We start from the raw sequence: 22,703 nt of genomic DNA on the forward strand, positions 1-22,703 counted from the left end.
GATAGCACAAATAGGACAAAAGTTTTGCTGACTACAGTTTTCATGTATAAAGGCCATAATATAAAATCAAAATGGTCCTTCATTTCAAGATCATTGTCGGACACACAGTAACAAAAGCAGAAGGGCAGGCGTGCTCTGACTTCAGAGGACTCAAGGCTACCTAAGGTAGCCTGGATGCTCACCACACCCAAGATGTGGGATTCTAGAGAGAACCAGCTATGGGCAAACAAGTCCACGTCATGCAAAGAAAGCGCACCAGAGCTGGCCATGGCTGCAGCAGTGCTCTCTGTCACAGTGAGGCCCTTCAGCCTTGATTACAGCTGTGACAGCAATACTGTATCAGTTTGAAAGCAGGGACAGCCAGGTGGGGAATGGAGGTAGGAAGGGTACATGTGGTATTTAGGTTTTGGGAGTGATTCTCAGTTGACAGTTGATTGTACAGTTGAGTAGATTCTGTTTTGCTTCTACTTGAAAATGGATCAATTTCTATCCATGAGCTATAGCAGTGTCTACAAATGCACACTGAGGAATTCACACACTAGACATTTATCAATATGTCTATGTAAAATGAACTTGTTTAGATAGTATAGAGTACCTATACCATATAGATATTATATATAGCTGTTTATACAATATGAATAGCTTTAAATAGAGAAATAATTATATAATTATATATTATTGTATATATTTTGTAATAATTATAATCTTATATTGTTGATCAAAACAAATGCAATGCTTTAGTTATCTGTTTAACAGCCATAAATGTATATATATATATATATATTTATTTATTCTAATACACGTTAGTTTACAGTAAATAAGTACACTTTATAGTTTTTTAACTTTGTAGATTTTTGATGTTTATTTTTATGTCTATGAGTGATCTGTTTTCATGCACCCCAGAAGAGGGCATCAGGTCCCAGTACAGACGGATGTGAGCCACCATGTGGTTGCTGGGAACTGAACTCAGGACCTCTGGAGAAGGAACTAGTACTCTTATACTTTGAGCCATTCTCCAGCCCTGCTTTATAGTTTTAATGTCCTGATGTATATTTAAGAACTCCATCATTCACCACATAGTTAAAACTTTAACAGAAGACAGTTGGTAAAACTGATAGTATCAGTCAAAATAGTCCTTCAGTGTTGAGAAATGAAGACCTGTGTACCCTGCCTCTCTGACTTTAAGATTCTTAAAAAAGGTTCTACAGGGGCTGGGGTGATGGCTCAGCTGTTAAGTTATGCAGAAAATTGTTTTAAAATGAAATAACTGTTAGAAACTGATTTCATTTTCAAATTCCAGAAATATGAGACATGAGTTGCCAAGATTTTTATTTATTGTGCTTTGTATCTCAACAGAGTAAAAAGGCCATAAAGAATATCATCCAAAAATGCACCTACCTCCCGGCGCTTGAGCCGTTTCTCTATGATGCGCCTCCCAATATCCTGAAGTATGTCGCTGGACAGTTCAGTAAGGTGAGAAACTCTCATAGCCTGGGAAAGGGAAGAACACGAACAATATCTGTGAGCTTGCTTGTCTGATTCCTTCTGTAAGGTTGGCTCTGGGCTTTACTGTTTAAGACTCAGTTCTCACCAATCTCAGTTGATACAGGTCACAGACAAATGAACCGCTTCATCCTTTGTCATATAGTTCTCAACTTCTGTACTATCTCCTTAAACAATATAGAAGGCAAGAAGAAGCTGACACGTAGGAAACCTTACTCTCTAGATGGTTGATGCTAGAACCTACCTTTTAGTAGTTTTCAGGGTCCTTTAGTCTTGCTTTTAGCATAGGAACTTCTTTAGAAAAGGAAAATGGTCTTGGAGCCACTGAAACACATTTTAGAAACTCTGTACTGGAGATGCTTTCAGTCATCTGGCACACAGTGACTTCTTATGAACAGTTCACCAAATGTAACTGTCATGCTTTATAGATCATTGCAGATTGACAGTAGTGCAGAAGGTTGAGCTGCCAGAGTGCAGAGCCAAGAAGGCAGATCTGACAGAAAAGGATGGAGAGAGCGGCCGTGTTACAATACTAACAGTCGGGATAGTCAAACTATACTCTGCATATCTGACTTAAAGCAGAGTCAGCGGGGGCTGTGGATATGCCTCGGCTCTTAAGAATACTGCCTGTTCCTCCGACCTGGCTTCAATTCCCAGCACCCACACAGCAGCTCACAACTGCCTATAACTTCATTCCCAGGGAATCCATGGCCTCTTCTGGTCTCCATGGTCGCATGTACATGGTACACAGAATTAAATACAAAACACTACACACATTATGAAAAATAAATTATTACCATGTAGACTGAGGCAGAGGCAGGTGGACCTCTGTATATTTGAAGCCAGCCTGATCTACACAGAGAGTTTGAGACTAGACAGGGCTGCAAATTGAGACCCTCTCAAAAATAAGCAAGCAAGCAAACAAACAAACAAACAAACAAAAATAAAAAAACAACAAACCCAAGAACAAATGAAAGGAGTTGGGACCTGAACAATCATGAGCTACAGTGTTTAGCCTCCTTTCTGCTGCTTTACGTTTTTTGTTTTGTTTTTGGTACTGAGGATGGCACTTAAAGCCACACACATGGCGGCTGCTCTAGCTTGGAATACAACTATAACTGTATTCTAAGTTACACCTCTAATTCTAAGGAAAGTCTTGACCCTCTAAACCTTTGTTTGTTTACACATAAGACCAGATTAAGGGTACTTTCTCTATAGATGGTTGTAGAGATTAAATGAGTAGCATATGGTAAGAGTTTAGCTCAATCTAAGGAACATAAATATACCCAGAATGAAAGCAAAAACTGTTTTTAAAAGGCACGACATTTGGGCCTAGTGACATGACTCAACAGGTAAATGTGTTCCCATCTCACCTGCCAATTCTCATGTGATCAGGAACCCACCTGGTGAATGGAGAGAGTCAACTCCTGCAAGTTGTCTTCTGGCTTCCATCCATGTGTTATAGCTTGTGCAACCCTCTAATATGGATAGAACGTTAAAACAACAGCCCAGGTTGGGGCTGGTGAGCTTTCTCAGTAAGCACAGACACTTGCCACCCAGGTTTCACCAGAGTGCTGTCCCTGGAGCCTGTATGAAGATGGAGAGAGGACCAACTTTACAAGTTGTTTTCTGATTCCATGTGCACACTGTGGCATGTGTGCCCACCCCCAATAATAAGAAAACAAGCAAACAAAACGTCATGTGTTTAAAGCCAACTAAGGTTTCTTTAGTTAATGAGAGAAAACAAACTCAGTCGAGTAGTCAGTTTTAATGCTATTTATTATAAACAAGGTCATTTTTTTTCTGCCTCCTTCTCCCCTCTATCTCTCATTTCTCCTCCTTCATCCCCCCACCTCTATCTCCAGTGCTTTGGATCAAACCCAGGGACCTGTACATGCTTGTCAAATGTTATCATTGAACTGCCTTTGTCTTTTAAAGATAGGGTGTCATTATATGGTCTCGATTGACCTTTAGTTCATAATCCGATTAGCTCATGATCCTCTGGCCTTTGTCTGCTGAGATACAGATGTATGCCACCATACCCAGCCTGTACTTTCTTAAAGGAAATACTATTCAAGCTGAGTATTAAACAGTGGGTAAGAGTTAACCAGGCAAGGGGATGTTTCCTCAGTGGGAAATGCAAATGATCACATAGCTTTCACGTTTTGATGTTCTGGAGACAAAGCTTGGGGTAAAGCCTCGTGAGTCTGGAACTTGGAGATGTATTTAGGAGATGATGGGAGGGGCCCCTCTCTTCCTTGTTACCAAGCTTGCTTTCACTTCCGGAAGAGCAGGGAGACTTCAGATCCATGCAGCTTTAGATATGAGTAGGTCTCCACCAGTGTTACTCACCACATACCTTTATTTGGTCTCTACTACATGAGGGTTAATGTACTTTGAAAAAGAATGTATTTTACTTCAAATCATCACCTCTTTAAGTTATAGGTACTGACTGAAAAGTTCTCTTCTGCATTAATTCTGATACAATATAACTTTTGAAGAGAAATAACCTGACTTGGAAAAGTAAAGATTACATTTGTATCTGTTTCTATCCTCAAGGTGCTGCCACATGACAGCAAAGCTCGTCGGCTTTTTGTAACAAGTGGTGGACTTAAAAAGATCCAAGAGATCAAAGCAGAACCTGGTTCCATCCTCCAAGAGTATATCAACAACATCAACAGCTGCTACCCAGAGGAAATAGTAAGGTGAGAAAAGTTGATGTTAAGCAGCTCCATATTACAAACCACTTTTTTTGGTTTTCATATCTGTGTCAAAATGTAGACTTTGGGGGGCTGGAAATATGGCTCAGTGATAAATGCTTGGTATGTAAGCAAGAGGGCTCAAGTGTGAATCCCTACACTCGTGTAGAACCTGGGCCACACATAGCCAAGGTATTAGAGGCAGATACAGCTAGAACATGGAAGTGACAAGCCAGCCAGATAACTGATGTCAATGTGACTGATTCACTGAGATATTCTGTCCCCAAATCAAGGAGGTGAGTGATGTGCTTATGTCCACACACATCACATGTGCATAGAACACACACACACACACACACACACACACACACACACACACACACACACAGAGTGCATGTAACATACGTACAAAAGAAGAAAAAGAAGAGGGTGAGGGTTAGGAATAAAAAGAAAATGAGGAGAAAGAAGAAAAAGGAGGAGGATGAAGAGGAGGAAGAAGAGGAGGAAGAGAAGGAGAAAGAGGAGGGGGAGGCAACTGTACATTTTGTTGTTTGAGATGATCTTGATATATAGATTAGACATTCACTAACCCTTCCCTATTAGCCTCTCCTCTCAAGTACTGGGATTAGAGCCATGTGCTACTAAGCCTGGCTTGAGTTCTTTTTAGAATCTTACAATTCCATGTCTGTGTATGTGCACATGAATACAGGTGCCCCCAGACAGGTCCCCTGGACTCAGGTTCTTACGTGGGTCCTCTGCAAGAGCAGTGTGTGCTTCTAACTGCTGAGCCATCTCTCCAGACAAGTTATGCATTCTTGAGAGGCTTATGAGAACTTGAAACAATTCCAATAAGTTAGTTTAAAAAATATTAGTACATTAGTATATGATGTCAAAGGAGTAGTATGTCATAGCATATATAAAAACACATGACTAACAAAAGCTATACAACAAAACATTTTATTAAAGTTTGCCTTTGTACATGGATGTATGTGCATTCAGGAAGAATACTATTTTGTGTAATCTTAAGATAACTTTCAATTCACTGTTCTAAAAAACAAAATAAGAATGGAGAAAACAAAGGGCAAGCTAAAGGCCCCCAGGAAGGAAACGCTCCATTCAGAACCCAGCTTCCTCCCAGTCTGGGATAGGGTTCATCTGCTTACACTAAAGGCCATTTGAGATGGCTTAGCTTAGCACTGACTGTGACAGCTCCAGGGAAGGAGTTTCTCACTTAGCTGCTGTTGTTACTCTTTGAGGAAAACTCAGCTCCTGTGGTGTGTCAGACAGACCTAGGTTCCTATCGCAGTTCTTATTATTTTCTAATGACCTTGAAGACAATTATTTCATCCTTTAAGCTAGAATTTCTGTATTTGTAAATGTTATTAACTATTTAGAATCAAATGACATCATAATCAAAGGGCTTAAATGAGTAAGAGTCCAATGCAGGCAACATGTCTTATTGTCCCTTTTGGGGTCTCTCTGTTATCACTTTTTTCCTCTTGAGATTAAGTAGCATTATTAGGTAAATCAAATTTAATCTTATAATCATATTAGAGACATTATATAGTAGTGCTTGGGCACTTATTTTTTGCTATTTGTTTTGATAATAAATGCATAGCAAGCAAAGTGCTCATTCCAAATTTATAAGTATAAAATTATTGCAATGTATTTAAAATGCCTTTTATTGTTGAGCTGGAGTTACATAGCTTTTCCTAATAGGAAACTACTGTTAAATTCCTTACCACCATAGTAGCTGGAACGAGGTCTTTCTTATGGTAAATGAATAACTTGATATCTTTATTTATGGGTCTGTATTTTGAGACACACATGGAGTTGGTTGCAGCTATGAGGGGCTGGGCAATTCTAAGTGCCTGCTCTGTTGATGATCTGGGGATGTTTAGTCACTTCTTGGTTGCTGGGAGTCCTAGAGACTATGAAGTCTCTGAGGTCTTTGGTGAAGGACATTTGGCAATGGCAGTAAGCTTGGAAAGGAGTCTAGTAAAGCCTCAAGAATTATAGATACATCCTGATTGATATAGTGCGACTTTTAGTTTAACTATGTCCAGTAAAAATATAATATGAGCCACATATGTAATTTCCAATTTTCTGTTAGTCACATTTAAGAAAGTAAAATGAAAGGGCAAATATGTTTTAATAATTTTTAAGACTCCAATTATCTAACTCTTATCATTTTAACTTGTAATAAATATAAAATTAGTTATTTTACATTTGTATAATATTTTGTTACTCCTAGCATATCTTAATCCAGGTGGTAAATCTCATTGGAAATATTTGGGTTCAATTTAGATCATATGAAACTAACATGGGAAAAGCAGACTCACAAATGATTCCAAACATGTTTTGTGTTTTCCAAGAGTTGATTTGTCAGTTTTGAAGTTAAAATTTTAAATTTAGTTTCTTAAGCATAGTAGCTATATTTCTAGTGTTCTTTAGCCCCATGTGACTAGTGGTTATCATTTTAAGGAGCACATTTTTAAAGATCTTAAAACTACCTGTCTTGTGTCCACCACATTATGAGGAGCCAATGAAAGTGGGGTCAGCTTTAACAACTGTACTAACTCAGACTTTGAAAGACAATGGCCAGTTCCTCAATGCCAGACTAATAAGCCCACTTTGAAACTAATTTTTCAAGATTTGGTGGCTTTTTGATGATTGTTTTTTGAGACAAGGCTTGCTATGTGGCCTTAGCTGATCTGAAACTTGCTATTAGACTAGGGTGGTGTTAAACTCACAGAGATCCACCTGTCTTTACCTCCTGAGTGCTGGGAGTCAAGTCATGTGCCACCACACATAGCTAAAATTTTATTTTTATTTAAATATGTGCATATGTATGTGTGTGCACACATGAGTGCAGGAAGAAGATCATTCTTTGGGTGTGTGTGTGTGTTCTGTTTGACATTGATTATGAACAAGGGACACTATTAAAGAAAATACAGCTCTGTTTTGCCCTCCTAACTTGAGAAAGGCATAAAGATACCTAACAAAGGACAAGTCCCAGCATTAATATGTATAAGATTTTATTTGGCTTGTTTATATGTAATTGTAAATTCTTTCCACAACATATCACTATTCATATACACTCTCCATATATTTAATGTTTTATACTAAGTATTTTATAAGATGCTCAATTTAGAAATCTGGAAATGTAATGTATGGTATTATGTATGCCAAAGAAGCAATGAAGATGGTTAACTTTCTATTTTATATGAGTGTTTGTTCAATTGTTTTCCATGTGAATTATGACAGGTTCTGATCCAACTATACATTAAAACACGATTTCTAAGACAATTGAAATACAGAAGTTGATTAGCAATAACAGACTGTATACTCTAATATAGAAAAGACATTTATTAGCTGTGATCCTTAAGTCCCAGCACTCGTCTGATATGATAGCAAGAATGTCTCTGAAATATTACCACTGGATTAAAGGGAGGCTTGGGAACTCCGTCCTTGGTCACGGCGCTCACTGGCCTCAAGGGTTTCAGTGTCTAGTACAGCACTGCGAGCTGGGATCTCGTTCTTCATGTTCTAACTTTATGCATTAGCACTACTGGAACATATGTGAAGTTTCACTCATACAATGATTTAGTTTAAAACACTTTACATTTGTTTATGTGTGTGTGCATGTGCACCACAGCATGCATGTGGAAGTCAGCTTTTGGGTTGCTTCTCCTTCTAATACCCATATGGGCTTCAGGCATGGACTTACCAACCTTACTGGTTGAGTCATAAGTTATTTCTCACCAGCCCCATACGTTATTTTAATAAGTTCTTTACATAGACTCTTTGGTTCCTAATGTATGACAAATTTTCATATATTTGATAGCAAATTTTCTTTTTCAGGTACTATTCTCCTGGATACTCAGACATACTTCTGCAGAGGATCGACAGCTATCAGCCTCTTATTAACTGAACGAAGTATATTATAATACTCAGATTCACAGGAGAGTAAGGATAACAATTGTTAAAGATCTTTCTAAAATGTCTGAAACAAGTACACCCTAGCTTTCTTCGATGTGAAATGTTTTAATGTTCTCTATATTTATGTAATCCTTTAGAAATTATTAGCTGCAATGTATGAAAAGACTAGTTATAATCATTTGCATGAATAAAGAAAAACTTAAAAGTCAATACAGGGTTTTAAGGTATTTATTTTTCTATAAAACACATAAAACACAACACAACACACGCATCCTTGGGACTGGATGTAAATGAGACATGCTGTTTGAAAACCTTTAGTTACGTCCTCACAGATCAAATAGGTAAGGAAACCTGACCTTGCCAGTTTCACAGAAAGACAGAAAAGAGTGTGGAGAGAGAAATGATGACTGGGGATGGAGTGGGTATGGGGGTGCCAGGCCCTAAGAAAGGAGTTGTGCGTGGCCACTTAAGAGCACTGAATCAGCTCAAGAGATCTGCAGATCACTCACCTGCCTTTTCCCTGAGAATCTGGGAAAGCCCTCCTCTTTAGTCCTGGCTCTGGAACTGCTTTCTTCTCACCCTGCATGAAGTTGTTTCTCGACTTCCATGCACCCTGACAATCCAGCTCTCCATTCCCACGGAGAGGGGGGTGGCGGGGGGGGGGTGTCTTGATTCCTGTTCAAGGTTGCAGATACAGAAATTACGTCCTTAGAATTCCCTTTCCCAGGTTCACTTTCCCAACTTTCAGAATTTACGTATTCAGGGATAATAAGGTATAATTTGAGAATGCTAGCAGCAGCCTCAGATTTAACACATTTCACTTAGGAAATTGTAATGGGGGTCAAAGTAGAGTCCAATAGAACACTAAAGATAGTGTTGCAAAAACTTTTTTTTTCAAATTTTCTCTACCTATCCAATACCCCTCTCACCTTAGGAACCTTTGTTTAGAGTCACATATCTTGGTTGTTATGCCTATATCTTTGGGCATAACAGGATATATCTCTTTTTAATTTATGTGTGTGAGTGTTTTATCTTCGTGTATGTCTGTGTACCAAGGGCATGCCTGGTGCCCACAGAGGCAGAAGAGAACTTCAGATGCCTGGGATTGGAGCTACAGATGGTTGTAAGCCATCGTGTGGGTGCTGGGAATTGAACTAGGTTCCTCTGGAAGAGCAAGCAGCCAGGGCTCTTAACCACTGAGCTATCTTTTACTAGCCCCTAAAGGTTTATTCCTTGAGAAGGACTTCTTCAAGGCCTGAAGAACAGAGAGGAACAGGGTAGCCCAGGAAGTTCTTACATTATGATGGTCCCTGAAAACCTGGTTTAAAGTTTCCTTCTTGGACTCCATTTATGTTTCCTCAGAGGGAAAGCACCCATTTCCTGTATTTACCTCTGCCATACAAACAGCTTTGTTGCATCTTTCAAGATTTCTTCACAACCAGCAACCAATCTCCCATCTCTTTAAAAAAACAAAAAAAACAAAACCTTAGGTAAAACCAGAATACCTAGTAATTTCCTTTCTGTGTCGGCACTGAGGATCAAACTCATGGTTATGTATGTACAATGTACACTCCTGACTTCATTAATATTCCTTAGTCCATTTTGTTTCTTTACAGCAATTTCTTAGACACATTACATAGGAGAATATAATTTTTATTCCTGATTTTGTAGCTTCCCTTTCTTTTTTCCTGCCTGTCTAGTTTGTCTTACAAAGCCATTTAAGGACCCGAGGAAATAGAGTAGCTTGCATCATTCTTAATTAAGAGTATTTTTAACTCTGATGTCTCAACACCGGGGAGCTGACAACACAGGATTTCAGGTTCTCTGTGACAGATTAAGAACCCGTGTGACAAATAATATAAAATACCTTGGTGTGACTCTAAGGAAGTGAAAGATCTGTATGATAAGAACGTCAAGTCTCTGAAGAAAGAAATTAAAGAAGATCTCAGAAGTTGGAAAGATCTCCCATGCTCATGGATTGGCAGGATTAATATAGTAAAAATGGCTATCTTGCCAAAAGCAATCTACAGATTCAATGCAATCCCCATCAAAATTTCAACTCAATTCTTCACAGAGTTAGAAAGGGTAATTTGCAAATTCATCTGGAATAACAAAAAATTTAGTATAGCAAAAACTATTCTTAACAATAAAAGAATCTCTGGTGGAATCACCATCCCTGACGTCAAGCTGTGCTACAGAGCAACTGTGATTAAAACTGCATGGTACTGGAACAGTGACAGATAGGTAGATCAATGGAATAGAATTGAAGACCCAGAAATGTACCCACACACCTATGGTCACTTGATCATTGAAAAAGGAGCTAAAACCATCCAGTAGAAAAAAGACAGCATTTTCAACAAATGGTGCTGGCACAACTGGTGGTTATCATGTAGAAGAATGCAAATTGATCCATTCTTATCTCCTTGTACAAAGCTAAAGTCTAAGTGGATCAAATAACTCCACATAAAACCAGAGACACTGAAATTTATAGAGGAGAAAGTAGGGAAGAGCCTTGGGCATATGGGCACAGGGGGAAAGCCTCGAAGATATGGGTACAGGGGAAAAGTTCCTGAACAGAACAGCAATGGCTTGTGCTGTAAGTTTGAGAATCGACAAATGGGACCTCATAAAATTCCAAAGCTTCTGTAAGGCAAAAGACACTGTCAGTAAGACAAAAAGGCCACCAACAGACTGGGAAAGGATCTTTACCAATCCTAAATCTAATAGGGTACTAATATCCAATATATATAAAGACCTCAAGAAGTTGGACTCAAGAAAGTCAAATAACCCTATGAAAAAATGGGGTACAGAGCTAAACAAAGAATTCTCACCTGAGGAATGAATACCCAATGGCTGAGAAGCACCTAAAAATGTTCAACATCCTTAATCATCAGGGAAATGCAAATCAAAACAACCCTGAGATTCCACCTCACACCAGTCAGAATGGCTAAGATCAAAAATTCAGGTGACAGCAGATGCTGGCGATGATGTGGAGAAAGAACAACATTCCTCCATTGCTGGTGGGATTGCAAGCTGGTACAACTACTCTGAAAATCAGTTTGGCAGTTCCTCAGAAAATTGGACATAGTACTACCGGAAGATCCAGCAATTCCACTCCTGGGCATATACCCAGGAGATGCTCCAACATGTAATAAGGACACATGCTCCACTATGTTCATAGCAGTCTTATTTATAATAACCAGAAGCTGGAAAGAACCCAGATGTCTCTCAACAGAGGAATGGATACAGAAACTGATACATTTACACAATGGAGTACTACTCAGCTATTAAAAACAATGAATTCATGAAATTCTTAGGCAAATATATGGATCTGGAGGATATCATCCTGAATGAGGTAACCCAATCAGAAAAGAACACACATGATATACACTCACTGATAAGTGGATATTAGCCCAGAAACTTAGAATACCCAAGATACAATTTCCAAAACACATGAAACTCAAGAAGAAGGAAGACCAAAGTGTAGAGACTTCGTTCCTTCTTAGAATGGGGAACAAAATACCCATGGAAGGAGACTGAAGGAATGACCATCCAGAGACTGCCCCACTTGGTGCTCTATCCCATAAACAACCACCAAACCCAGACACTGGGCAGATGCCAATAAGAGCCTACTGACAGGAGTCTGATATAGCTGTCTCCTGTGAGGCTCTACCAGTGCCTGGCAAATACAGAAATGAGGTCCCCAATGAAGGAGCCAGAGAAAGTACCCAGGGAGCTGAAAGGGACTGAAGCCCCATAGGAGGAACATCAATACGAACTAACCAGTACCCCCAGAGCTCCTTGGAACAATACCATCAATCAAAGAAAACACATGGTGGAACTTGTGGCTCTAGCTGTATATGTAGCAGAGGATGGCCTAGTCGGTCATCAATGGGAGGAGAGGCCCTAGGTCCTGTGAAGGTTCTATGCCCCAGTATAGGGGAATGCCAGGACCAGGAATGGGAGTGAGTGGGTTGGAGAGCATGGGGAGGGAGGAGGGGATAGGGGATTTTCAGAGGGGAAACTAGGAGAGGGGATAACATTTGAAATGTAAATAAAGATAATATCTAAAAAATAAAAATAATAATGAGAGAGAGAAAAAAAAAAAAAAAACCCTGTGTGACACACACAAAGTAAGCCACCAAAACCAAGCACAGCAGCAGCAGCTCTGGGACAGACACGATGGTGCAGAAGTTAAGTTACCTCGGTTACAGTGGCTTTAGATATTGGGTGGTGAGTTTCTTCTCGTTTCCTGTTACTCCATTCTACCTTGCAGCTGCATTTTTACTTTATACATCATTTTCCCCTTATCAAGGAGTACTATAGTAGGAATAAAATAATACTGTCCTGCCAGATGTTCCTAATTTGCTCAGATGGGATTAGGACATTTTAAGTTATGTTTCTTTTTTTGTTTCTTTTGTCTGAGGCAGGGTCTATCATGTAGCACTGGCTGTCCTGGAACTCACTGTGTTGACCAGGCTAGCCTCCAACTCTTGAGAGGACTGCTTGCCTCTGCCTTCAAAGTACTGGCTCTAGGGGATATGCCACCATACCCGGTTGTATAAAATGTTTCTTTACAAGACACTTTAAGCAATGTAAAACTTTTTTTTTTTAATATAGCATTTAAAAAGCCTTTTTGTGTCAAGGCAAAAATAATTTCTGCCACTGATGATATTCTCGGGCATTTTCACTGCTGGTTTGAGTTTGGTCAACGCCAATTGTCTGTACAGACTAACCCCTTCCTGCCACTCCCTGTAGTTTTTTCATCTTTAACTTTCTATAAGAATTCCTCTTATGTGAGGGTTAATTACTGCTGGAGCTTCAGGAATGGAGTTGGCCAGGCCTTCTTTTTGCGGACAAAGCTCCCTCACCTGTTGTGGGAAGAGACTGAGTCGTACCTTTCTGAAAGGGCTACTGAGGCCTGAGTTCTAGTCACCAGTCGGTTAGAGAGTAAGGACGAGCGAGGACACGCATTCAGCCTAGCATAAGATGTTCAGGAGACAACCTAGACGGAAGCAGGTAACAATGTTGTAACTCTTCATTCCACAGGCTTCATATGATTGGTGGGACAAAGCTAGACATTGTGACCAACAGTTGTGAAGTGTCTCTCAGTCCTCTTTCTTAGGTGTGTGGGGTTTAAGCCCAATGATTTATGATAGAACGAAACTGCTTTCCTGCCGTCGTGGAGTTTTCTGGCGTGCACACTTTCCCAGAGGGAGCAAACCATCCATCAAGCACAGAGCACAAAGCAGTCCTGTTTAACTTAGATGTGAAAACAAACGACAGCCCCACAGTCACAGGATACGCTTCTCAAACCGGTTCCTCCAAAAACAAAACACAACACAACACAACAACAACAACAACAAGCCAACCAATGAATCAAAGATTTGCTAGAAATTAAGCTCTTAACATAAACCTTGTCATTAAATCCCAAGGTGAGGCTATCTCATTTAGAAACTGACCTTGAAGAGATGAATTTTCTGTAACAGTCCCTTTAAGAGAAATGCTAGCAAATGTTAGGGCTTATTTGGCGACTAACTTTGATGTGGAGAAAACTTCATTTGTAGTTAGCTTCCCAGAGATTGACAGGATCAAGTTACAAGTCTGTATCTATAGCTGTTGTATTTTCTAATTGCTTCAAAACCTTTTGAGTTTTTTATATGAAAAAATACGAAGACATCATTTTGTTTTTAATCAGTCCCGTAGGCTATAAAGTTACACCCAGTCAGTGGTACTGCTTTAAAGACTGCAAGGTTTTGTTTGTAAATGTCACTGATGGTGTGAAAGGTGGAAGGAAGGGAGAAACACATCCCACATCTCAGGACCCAGGGGGGCGGGCTATCAGAGCTTCAAGTGCTTCTAAGCCTTGCACAGTTAGAAAAAGCAGGGAAAAAGTGTCCATGTTATTCAAGAATTTTAAAATAAAATTCCCAGAGGCACAGCAGTTCCTTCGTTTTATAGAGCACAGTTTTCACTTTTCTCTAAGTGGGCTTAAGGGAAATCCTCAGTGATTAATCTAGGAATCAGCATAAAAAATATTTATTTCTGAATTTTTTTATTCACAATTGGCATATCTTCTATAGTAATTTTAACTGAATGCTGGGTCAAGAATATTACTATACCACCACCATAAAATGGTCTAGTATAGATATAGATATTTTTTGGAAAAAAGTTATACTAAAATATAAAACATATTACTGATGGTAAACGTGTATTCAAAGTTTGCTGGATATGAAGATGTCCAGCAGCTCGTGAATGACTGCAACCTATATTAAGTTCTTCATTTTACATATTTCTGTGGCAGGTATAGAGTAATGTAAACTGTGTTATTGCTCTGTTCTCTCCAGCTCCCAGTGTTGCCAGCACTCTAGCAAGCATGCAGCAGGCAGAAGGAGCAGCAGGCTGGGTTGAAAGGCACCAGGGCCTCTGATGCCTGACTGATTTAGGCCGAGTCAACTTTCTCACTATGGCCAGCCAAATATTTTCATGTTCTGATGCTTTTGTTTTCTAAAATAGTGTAGTGTAGAAGGAACCATAGTTTTAAGGAGACCAAGTCCACATGAGAATCCCCAAACTACTGTGCTCCTCCTAGTGAGTCTGTGGTCAATTTACCAACAGCATCTCTTCCATTCAACTCTGAGGGTTAAACGAAGCTGAAGAAACACAGGACTTGGCAGGGCAGGAAGCCACCATCAGTCTACACGGCTTTGAGTTGAAAAGGCTGACCAATCCTCAAGACATTTTATTTCCATTGGCACACCTTGTTGTAATAATATTATTTTGTTAAAATAAGACACTTGACTGCCATCTGCTGGAAAATTCTCTTTGTAAATATGCAAATTTATGATGTCCATGGCTTAGCCATGACACCCAGGCTATACCAGTGCCTTTGTGTAAACAATGAACTGCAATGCTGGACTCCATAGCAATCAATGAAAGTCTACTCTCTACTCTTCTGACTTCTGTGAAGTGCTATTTAGAAAAGCATTTCAGGTAACCCTGGGTATAAATAAATTAACCTGAAAAATTAAAAATTCAAATTAAATCTCAATAAAAGGAATTGACATTTTCCGTTATTTCCCACTTGACCAAAAAGAATATTCTATAGTAAGTCCATAGTTAAAGTTTGCCGAGATACTAAGTGAGGGGCTGGAGAGATGAGTCAGCAGTTGCAGAGTGCTGTTACTTGTGGAGAAGACCAGCGTTAGACTAGCATCTCCTTCTGGGGCTCAAAACCATGTGTAACTCCAGATCCAGGGGATCTGACACCATCTTGTAGTGGTCGAGCCAGCAGGTAGGAAAGCAATGTGCTGTGCCCTGATTCCCCAGGTTAGTAGGCTGCGATAGAGCCGGTCTCTGTTCTTGCAGGATGTCCTTATTGTAGTGATGACTGCACACAAAGGGAAAATTCTGACTTATTTTCATACCTTGCTAGTACTACAATCACAGAGAATATTGGGTAGCATTTCTTACACACGGGAGAGTTCATTCACAGCAGGAACTCTTATCAGGATAAAGGATTTGTCGCTGGCAAAGACCATGCGTGCCAGGGTGGCTTATGGAAACCTAGAGGAAACAAATAGCCTGTTGTTCAAAATTTTGAAATGGTACAACTGTCACAGTAGTGTGATAAATGGTACTAACAGCTCCAAGGGTCATACTATGTAAGGATGGAAAACTGACCAGTCAGGTGCGATCTGTAGAGATATACCAGGACATACCATGGTGATAAAATATATTCAAAAGGGTAACATTACCAAGGATCTCAGTGGAGACTGTCTCTGCACGTAGGGCTCACTGGAAGAGAGGTAGTTATAGAATGGGGGCTCCTTGACAGAAATAAGGATAGGATCCCAAAATAAGAGAAGTCAGATAATCCCAGAAGCAAAGTGTATGTAATTATTTCAACAGGATGAGGTTAATGTATATCCAGTGGTCCTATCCTGACATTTATGAAGACAGTCAATAGAACTTAATGTTCTAGAGGCAAGACAAGGGTATACAGGGGTAAAAGTTTAAAACAGAATAAAAAATGGCTGGGTTGGAGAGTTAAAGCTTAGCTGCCTGTGCTGTTTACTTTGTGAATCTCAACAGAGAAATTGTCTCCATTGTGTTGGCCTGCGGGCAGGTCTATGGGGCATTCTCTTAATTGCTGATTGATGAAGTAATCAGTTCACTGTGGGTGGTGCCATTCCTAAGCAGGTAGGTCTGAGTTATGTTAAAAAAAATTATTGCCAGGCAGTGGTGGCACACACCTTTTATTCCAGCACTTGGGAGGCAGAGGCAGGTGGATTTCTGAGTTTGAGGCCAGCCTGGTCTACAGAGTGAGTTCCAGGATAGCCAGGGCTATACAGAGAAGACCTGTCTCTGAAAAAAAAAAATCAATAAAAGTCACAATTCCCTGTGAATTGATCAGCTTTTGTTTTGAGCGTGAGGAAGGCACTCATGGTGACTCAATCCTTGCATCTTTTTAATTTTCTTCCATTTTTAAAATTACCTCTTTGCAAAGATTTTAGTGTTAAATTCTGTTTCTCTGGTTTAAACCATCAATTCCAATTAATTCCCTGGAGGCCTTTGGGGAAAAAAAAAAACACTAGGAGTTTCTGTAGGGAGAGGGGAAAGAAGAGGGGCTTGGGTCATCTCTGTGCTTCGTGTCTTACTGATGGTTAAATACAGTGGTTTGTTCTGTTTTCTGCCACTTGTGGGTTATTTAATTAAATTCATGACCGAGGATGCTAACCAGCCCTGAATCTAAACTAATTGCTTCTCCGTTGGTGAGATGTAAAGCCAGGACTGATTTTCCCCTGGCTGATAGCGCTCCTAACTGACTCATGAATGTCATCTCCACTCTCCTCCACACGTAATTTGATCTCTGTATTTGATCCCTATTTAGTAGTACACTTCCCTAAACAGATGTCCTAGTAATTAAAATCCCACATGGGCACTCTAGTCAGCGAGTTACATGTATTTAATCGTTGGCTTAGAAACTTTTCACCCTTGGCTTCCCCGCCACCCCACCCTGGTGCTATGTGTTACTGGCCTTTAGCAGGTTTAAATACTACAGTTCAAGTTGGCTGGGTTTGTTTTCCTGCAAGTGTGAAGTCATTTCTTTTGCTGACAGCATTTCCCCACAAGTTCCAGGTCTTTCTTTAAACTCACCTGGATTTCCACCAGCATCCAAATTCTCACTGAATGAATCATCTGTGTACAATCATGCCAGATTAGCAATTAAAAAAAAATCTTAACAGGGTTGTTATATCCATGGATTAAGAGTGCCCTTTATCATCCCCCCACCCTGACACAGCCAAATATTTAAGTCTTAAAAATCTTCAAACAAAACAAATCAAAACAAAAGAGGCAGGCTCGTGAACCAGTGACACCCAGAAATTAAGAGTTTTTTTGAGACCAGGGAGGTTGCGGATGGCTACTCCGTGGGTGTCATCATGCCACAAAATGAATATATTGAATTGCACTGCAAACGATATGGATATTGTTTAAACTACCATGAGAAAAAGAGAAAGAAAGAAGGTCGAGAGGCCAGTGAACATTCAAAGGAAAAAAAAAAAATAAAGATTGGCCTGAAGGCTAAGCTCTACCATAAACAGCGCCATGCCGAGAAAATACAAATGAAAAAGACTATTAAGATGCATGAGAAGAGAAACACCAGGCAGAAGGATGATGGGAAGACGCCGCAGGGAGCATCCCCACCTATCTGCTGGACAGAGAGGGGCAGTCCAGAGCAAAAGTACTTTCTAACATGATTAAGAAGAAATGGAAAGAAAAGGTGGGAAAACAGGAGTTCCCTCTACATAAAGTTCATGCCCAAGGAGAAGCAGAAGTATTGGAAGTTATTCAAACAGGAGAAAGAAAAAAGGAGGCATGGAAGAGAATGGTAACTAACGTCTGCTCTGTTGGTGATGGCTTTACAAGAAAACCACCTAAATATGAAAGGTTCATTAGGCCAATGGGTTTCAAAAAAAGCCCATGTCACACACCCTGAGCTGAAAGCTACCTTTTGCCTGCCTATATTCGGTGTGAAAAAGAATCCTTCATCCCCATTATATACAACCCTGGGTGTGATCACCAAAGGTACAGTTACTGAAGTGAATGTGAGAGAGTTGGGCCTTGTGACACAAGGAGGCAAGGTTATTTGGGGAAAGTATGCCCAAGTTACCAACAATCCTGAAAGCGATGGGTGCATAAATGCTGGTCTTACTAGTTTGACAGTGATGTCATTCACATAACTCATTCCACTCAACACTGAAGACCACACTGTCAGGAAAATACCGTCACTGGGATCTTTCTGAATTACCGAGCAGCTGTACCCTATGTGCAGTCATCAAAAAGTATTTATTAAGTTGTAAAGGAAAATAAAACACTGCCCAGTTAAAAAAAAAAAAAAACAACAGAAAAAAAAAAAACCAAAAAACAAAAAACAAAACAACAAAACCTCCAAAAGGGGTATGAGATGAAATACTAAGAACTTGTTTGGTTGCTGTAAGTCACCAAAGACCTTTCATGTGTTTAGAGGACAAGCTGGGGAGAGTTTATTATGTGGAGTTCGCTACTTTGGGAGAGGATTTAAAACTTCTATTCATTTACAGAAGTTATTTATAAAAATGTGTTACTACTAAAAAGACTATATTTGTAATGATAAATCTGATAGGGACATACTTTTAAACAAAACTTTTGGACAATGTTGAAACATAAAAAAGGTATACAAATTCACCTTCTAGCTGACAGATAAGCATCAATTTTAAATTACAAAGAACTAAAGTCTTTTTAACAATGCATCAGTTTAGATACCTATCAAATTAGCCAGATGAAAATCAAGTAAGTGACAATCTTAACAAAGGGACTTTATCAAATGTATATACATTTGTCATCAGATGCATGTTTCTTGGAAGGCCACTTCTAGAATATTTCAGAATCTTTTTTTTCAAAATGTGATTTAAAAATCAAGCAGCAAGTTCTGAGGCCAAAAGTTAGCGCTTTAGTTCTAAAGCTCTAAAAGCGGCTTCAGTACCACACTTACATTCCGAAAGTAGGGAAAAATCCTACCGCTCAACTGCAACTTCATCGTGGTGCTTTCCATTCAACTAAACTAACACAGCCTCTGTAAATAAGCAGAGATATAAATTAACAAGTGTCTTAGATAAACAGTTGCACACAATGAGGGAGCGATACATAAGCAGCGATACTCCATAAACAACGGGAAACAGTGTGGGTGTGATCATGTACTGTCTAATAGCTACACCGCTCTGGACCTGAGAGTTCTAGGACTGGCATGGTCTTCGTTCTCACTGAACTCAGGGTATCCTCCCACTTCCCACCCCCCACCCCCATCTGCCCGTCCTCTTCCCCTGTATGGAGCATGTATTTCATCTATTAAAAGTTCAGAGCACTTTCCCCTCTGACCTGGGCTTCGCAAGCCTTGCTTTCCCTCCAGTCACTCCTTGTTCTGCTGTTTCTTTCTGATCACTGAACAAAAGTGTATTACTCCCGATAACCCATTCCTGCCTGCATTGTCTTGGTAGAAATTGGGAAGGCTATTTTTCTTGACTCCCTCACAAAGTTTTGAGGATCATAAGAACTCCTACAAAAGCTCAAACCACAGACTTACCCACCATTTTCCATCTGAGTGAGCTATAGCGGGGTGCTTTGCTTCTCTGTACTTCAGTCCCATAATATAGAAAATAGAGACAATGAAACTACATAAATGCTAGGCGTGTTTGGCAGTGGTTACACGGGGCAATCCTGTGGACCACATGGTCAGAAGATGCTTACAACAGTCTCAGTTCCCTGCAAGTGCCAACACAAAGGCAGGGCTCAGGCAGGGTTCCCCTGAAGTCAGGGTTCTTCCTCTTAGGTGTGGGTCTGGTCTGTTTTGCCCAAGGCTTCTGGGACTGTTTTTATTTGGATGGTGCTACAGTTAAGCTCTAGCCCCTGCGTGCAGTCTGTGGCAGGTAAGGGCCAGAGCTGCAAGATGTGAGCACGCTGGTTTAGAATAATCCTCACTCCCATGGCTTCATCACTGAACATAGTTCATGGCTTGTTTATGTTGGTTTTTCACTCTGTTATCGATTTGTGCTTAAAAGGTATATGTGTGCACATGCGGACACACAGAAACCTTCCTTTCTAGTCTGGGAGATGGGATTACAAAAAGACAAACTGGGTCTCTAAAGTTTTGTAGGCCAAAGTATTGTCGTAATATAAGATGTTTTTCACTGTCATGCAATAGTCTCCATATCGTTTACATTATTGTCGTTTTATAGATCTCAGGATAACTGTAAAAACTTACCTCTCTGGAAGAGAGTGAAGGGAAGCACGAAGTCCCAGGGACATTTTTGAAAAAGAAACTGGAGAAAGAAGCACTTACAACCTAAACGCTACCCTGTAGAAGAGAATGAGTTGAGAAAAAGCAAAGTATACAAACAACAAAATATACAAATAAAATCTACAGACAACAAAAATCTGAGCATTCAAAAAAAAAAAAAATGGGATGAGCGAACCTTCCAGATAAACGCTCTTCTAAGTGACCTTCATATACTGATATATAGATACATTGATGTATTGTTCATAAAGATTTCCAGAAGGCTCTAAGATGGAAATGCTACCTCTCGTACTTGATATTCCTCACAAATACTCATGTTACAACTTATTATTTATGACTTTTGGCATAGCTGATCTGATCTAAACAATTCTATGTATACATCTATTTCTTCCATAATTTTGTGGTGTATTTCTCTTCCATGACAGCTTCTGTTTTATACCTCCCTCTTTAACCTGAGACGGATTTCAGTATGGATGAAGATGCATTCAGAGTCCCTCCAGTGACTGGCCAGTATTCCTAGTACTGCTTGTTGATAATCCATGCCCGCCCCATTAGTGATGCTTCATTTACTGGCATATTGAATTCAGAGCTATCTACCCCAAAATATCAATCTATTTGTCAACCTTTTTTCAGTAATTCAATATTGCTGTAATTATTATGGCTTTATAATATATATTAACATCTGGTACAGTGAATATCCCTGTTATTATTCATGATCAGATCTATCCTGGTTACTCTGTTTTTTTCCTTCAGATAGTTATTGTTTCAATTCAAACCTGTCCCACTGGATTTTTTGGTTAAAATTGCAAATATTTACCTAGGAGCATATACATCTTAACCTATTCATAACTTTGCCTCCCTTTCCTTTGTGGGTATAGATCTCTTTCAGTTTTTGCCAACATTATTTATGTGTAAATAGGATCATTTTATTATTTTGCATAGAATCTTTTTAAGCAGTTAATTGGTAAATTACTGGAAAACCTTTTTATATGTAACACACATATATATACATATATATACACACATACATAAATGCATATACTTAGATATATATGTATCTATGTATATGGTGTATGTTTGCATTCTATGTGGGTGTGCATTTGTATAGATGTACACACCTGTGTATACACCCCTAGAGGCTAGAGGAGGATGGTGGTCGGCTGTCCCATTCTATAACCCTATCTTATTTCTTTCCATGGAGTCTTTCACTGAACCTGAAGCCTGCTGGTTTAGATAGGCTGGCTGGCTAAAAATGCTCCTAGATTCTGCCCATGTCTGCTTTCGGTGCTGCAGTTACATGAGTACACACACACACACACACACACACACACACACACACCTGGCTTTTTTACCTGGGTGCTGGAGATTCAGACTCAGGTTCCCATATTTACACCGCAAACACTTTTATCCACTAAAACTGTCTCTCAAGCCTCTCTTCAATATTCTACAGTAGCTTTTCAACTAGGTTTCTAAGATTTTTATAGGCAAAAGAATGACCTACAAATAAAAGCATTTCCCCATCGCTTTGACATAGTCTCCCTGATATTTACATTCTATCTTTTTAGGTATTTCAACATAAATTTAAATAACAGTGATAACAGGTATCCTCATATTTGATTTTAATGAAAATGCTTCTATGGTTCTATAATTAAGTATAAAAATTTTAAGACGAGAACAGAAGTAGAGGAAAGAATAAAATGGCACTCGTCCGTCCACCACCTTCAAACCTTCCACATGTTTTTTGCATATACTTTCAAATTGATACAAATTCTACCCTTCTGGATAAAGGCTTAGAAATACATACTCAGATACTGAAATTTATTTTCATTACTAGGCATCAATCTAACTAATAGGTAAAAACATTCAATGATGTCTTCTCCTAAATAATAAGCAAAGACATTCCACTGCTATGTGATGGCAGAATACTGGATAACGGTCTAATTGGTTACCAATTAGGGAGTGAAAAATTGTGATTCATTCATGTAACTGTACTCAAAAATATAATTACATAGTAATTATAATTAATAATTAATTATAATTAAGGTAATTTTAAAACATACTCCTTATCACTGCTGTCTCCTTTGTGTTTTGTAGTTTTATTTATGCTCTGTATATTTCATTAAATAAAAAATTCAGGGATTTCTCCTCCTTGACCTTTCTTTTTGAATTGATCCATTTTATTGGTCTCTATCTAATTCATCCATTTCTCATGCAATCATTCTTCA

General features: G+C 39.3%; 1 protein-coding gene, 1 long non-coding RNA gene and 1 pseudogene across 3 annotated transcripts in view; 2 read left to right on the plus strand and 1 right to left on the minus strand.

The window, feature by feature from the left end:
* Positions 1 to 8,350, plus strand: part of Spag6 (sperm associated antigen 6) — a 55,736-nt gene extending 47,386 nt beyond the window's left edge. Inside the window, exons 12-14 of one of the 2 annotated variants that reach the window (XM_006497502.2) lie at positions 1,357 to 1,473; positions 4,063 to 4,208; positions 8,067 to 8,350. In XM_006497502.2, coding sequence (XP_006497565.1) covers positions 1,357 to 1,473; positions 4,063 to 4,208; positions 8,067 to 8,136 — 333 coding nt within the window. In that variant the 3' untranslated portion in view covers positions 8,137 to 8,350. The remainder of the gene's footprint in view (positions 1 to 1,356; positions 1,474 to 4,062; positions 4,209 to 8,066) is intronic. The other variant, NM_001001334.2, reaches the window with a different exon arrangement.
* Positions 1,313 to 19,466, minus strand: Gm3363 (predicted gene 3363). Its single transcript, NR_126079.1, has 5 exons — positions 19,180 to 19,466; positions 9,535 to 9,603; positions 8,654 to 8,819; positions 2,907 to 3,090; positions 1,313 to 1,996 (listed from the first exon to the last, which is right to left on the minus strand). It is a non-coding gene; the product is annotated as a predicted gene 3363 (long non-coding RNA).
* Gm13333 (predicted gene 13333) lies at positions 17,496 to 18,532 on the plus strand (annotated as a pseudogene).
* Positions 19,467 to 22,703: the final 3,237 nt, after the last annotated feature.

This window comes from Mus musculus, chromosome 2 (genome assembly GCF_000001635.26).
Source record: "Mus musculus strain C57BL/6J chromosome 2, GRCm38.p6 C57BL/6J".
NCBI classification, from domain to species: Eukaryota; Metazoa; Chordata; class Mammalia; order Rodentia; family Muridae; genus Mus; species Mus musculus.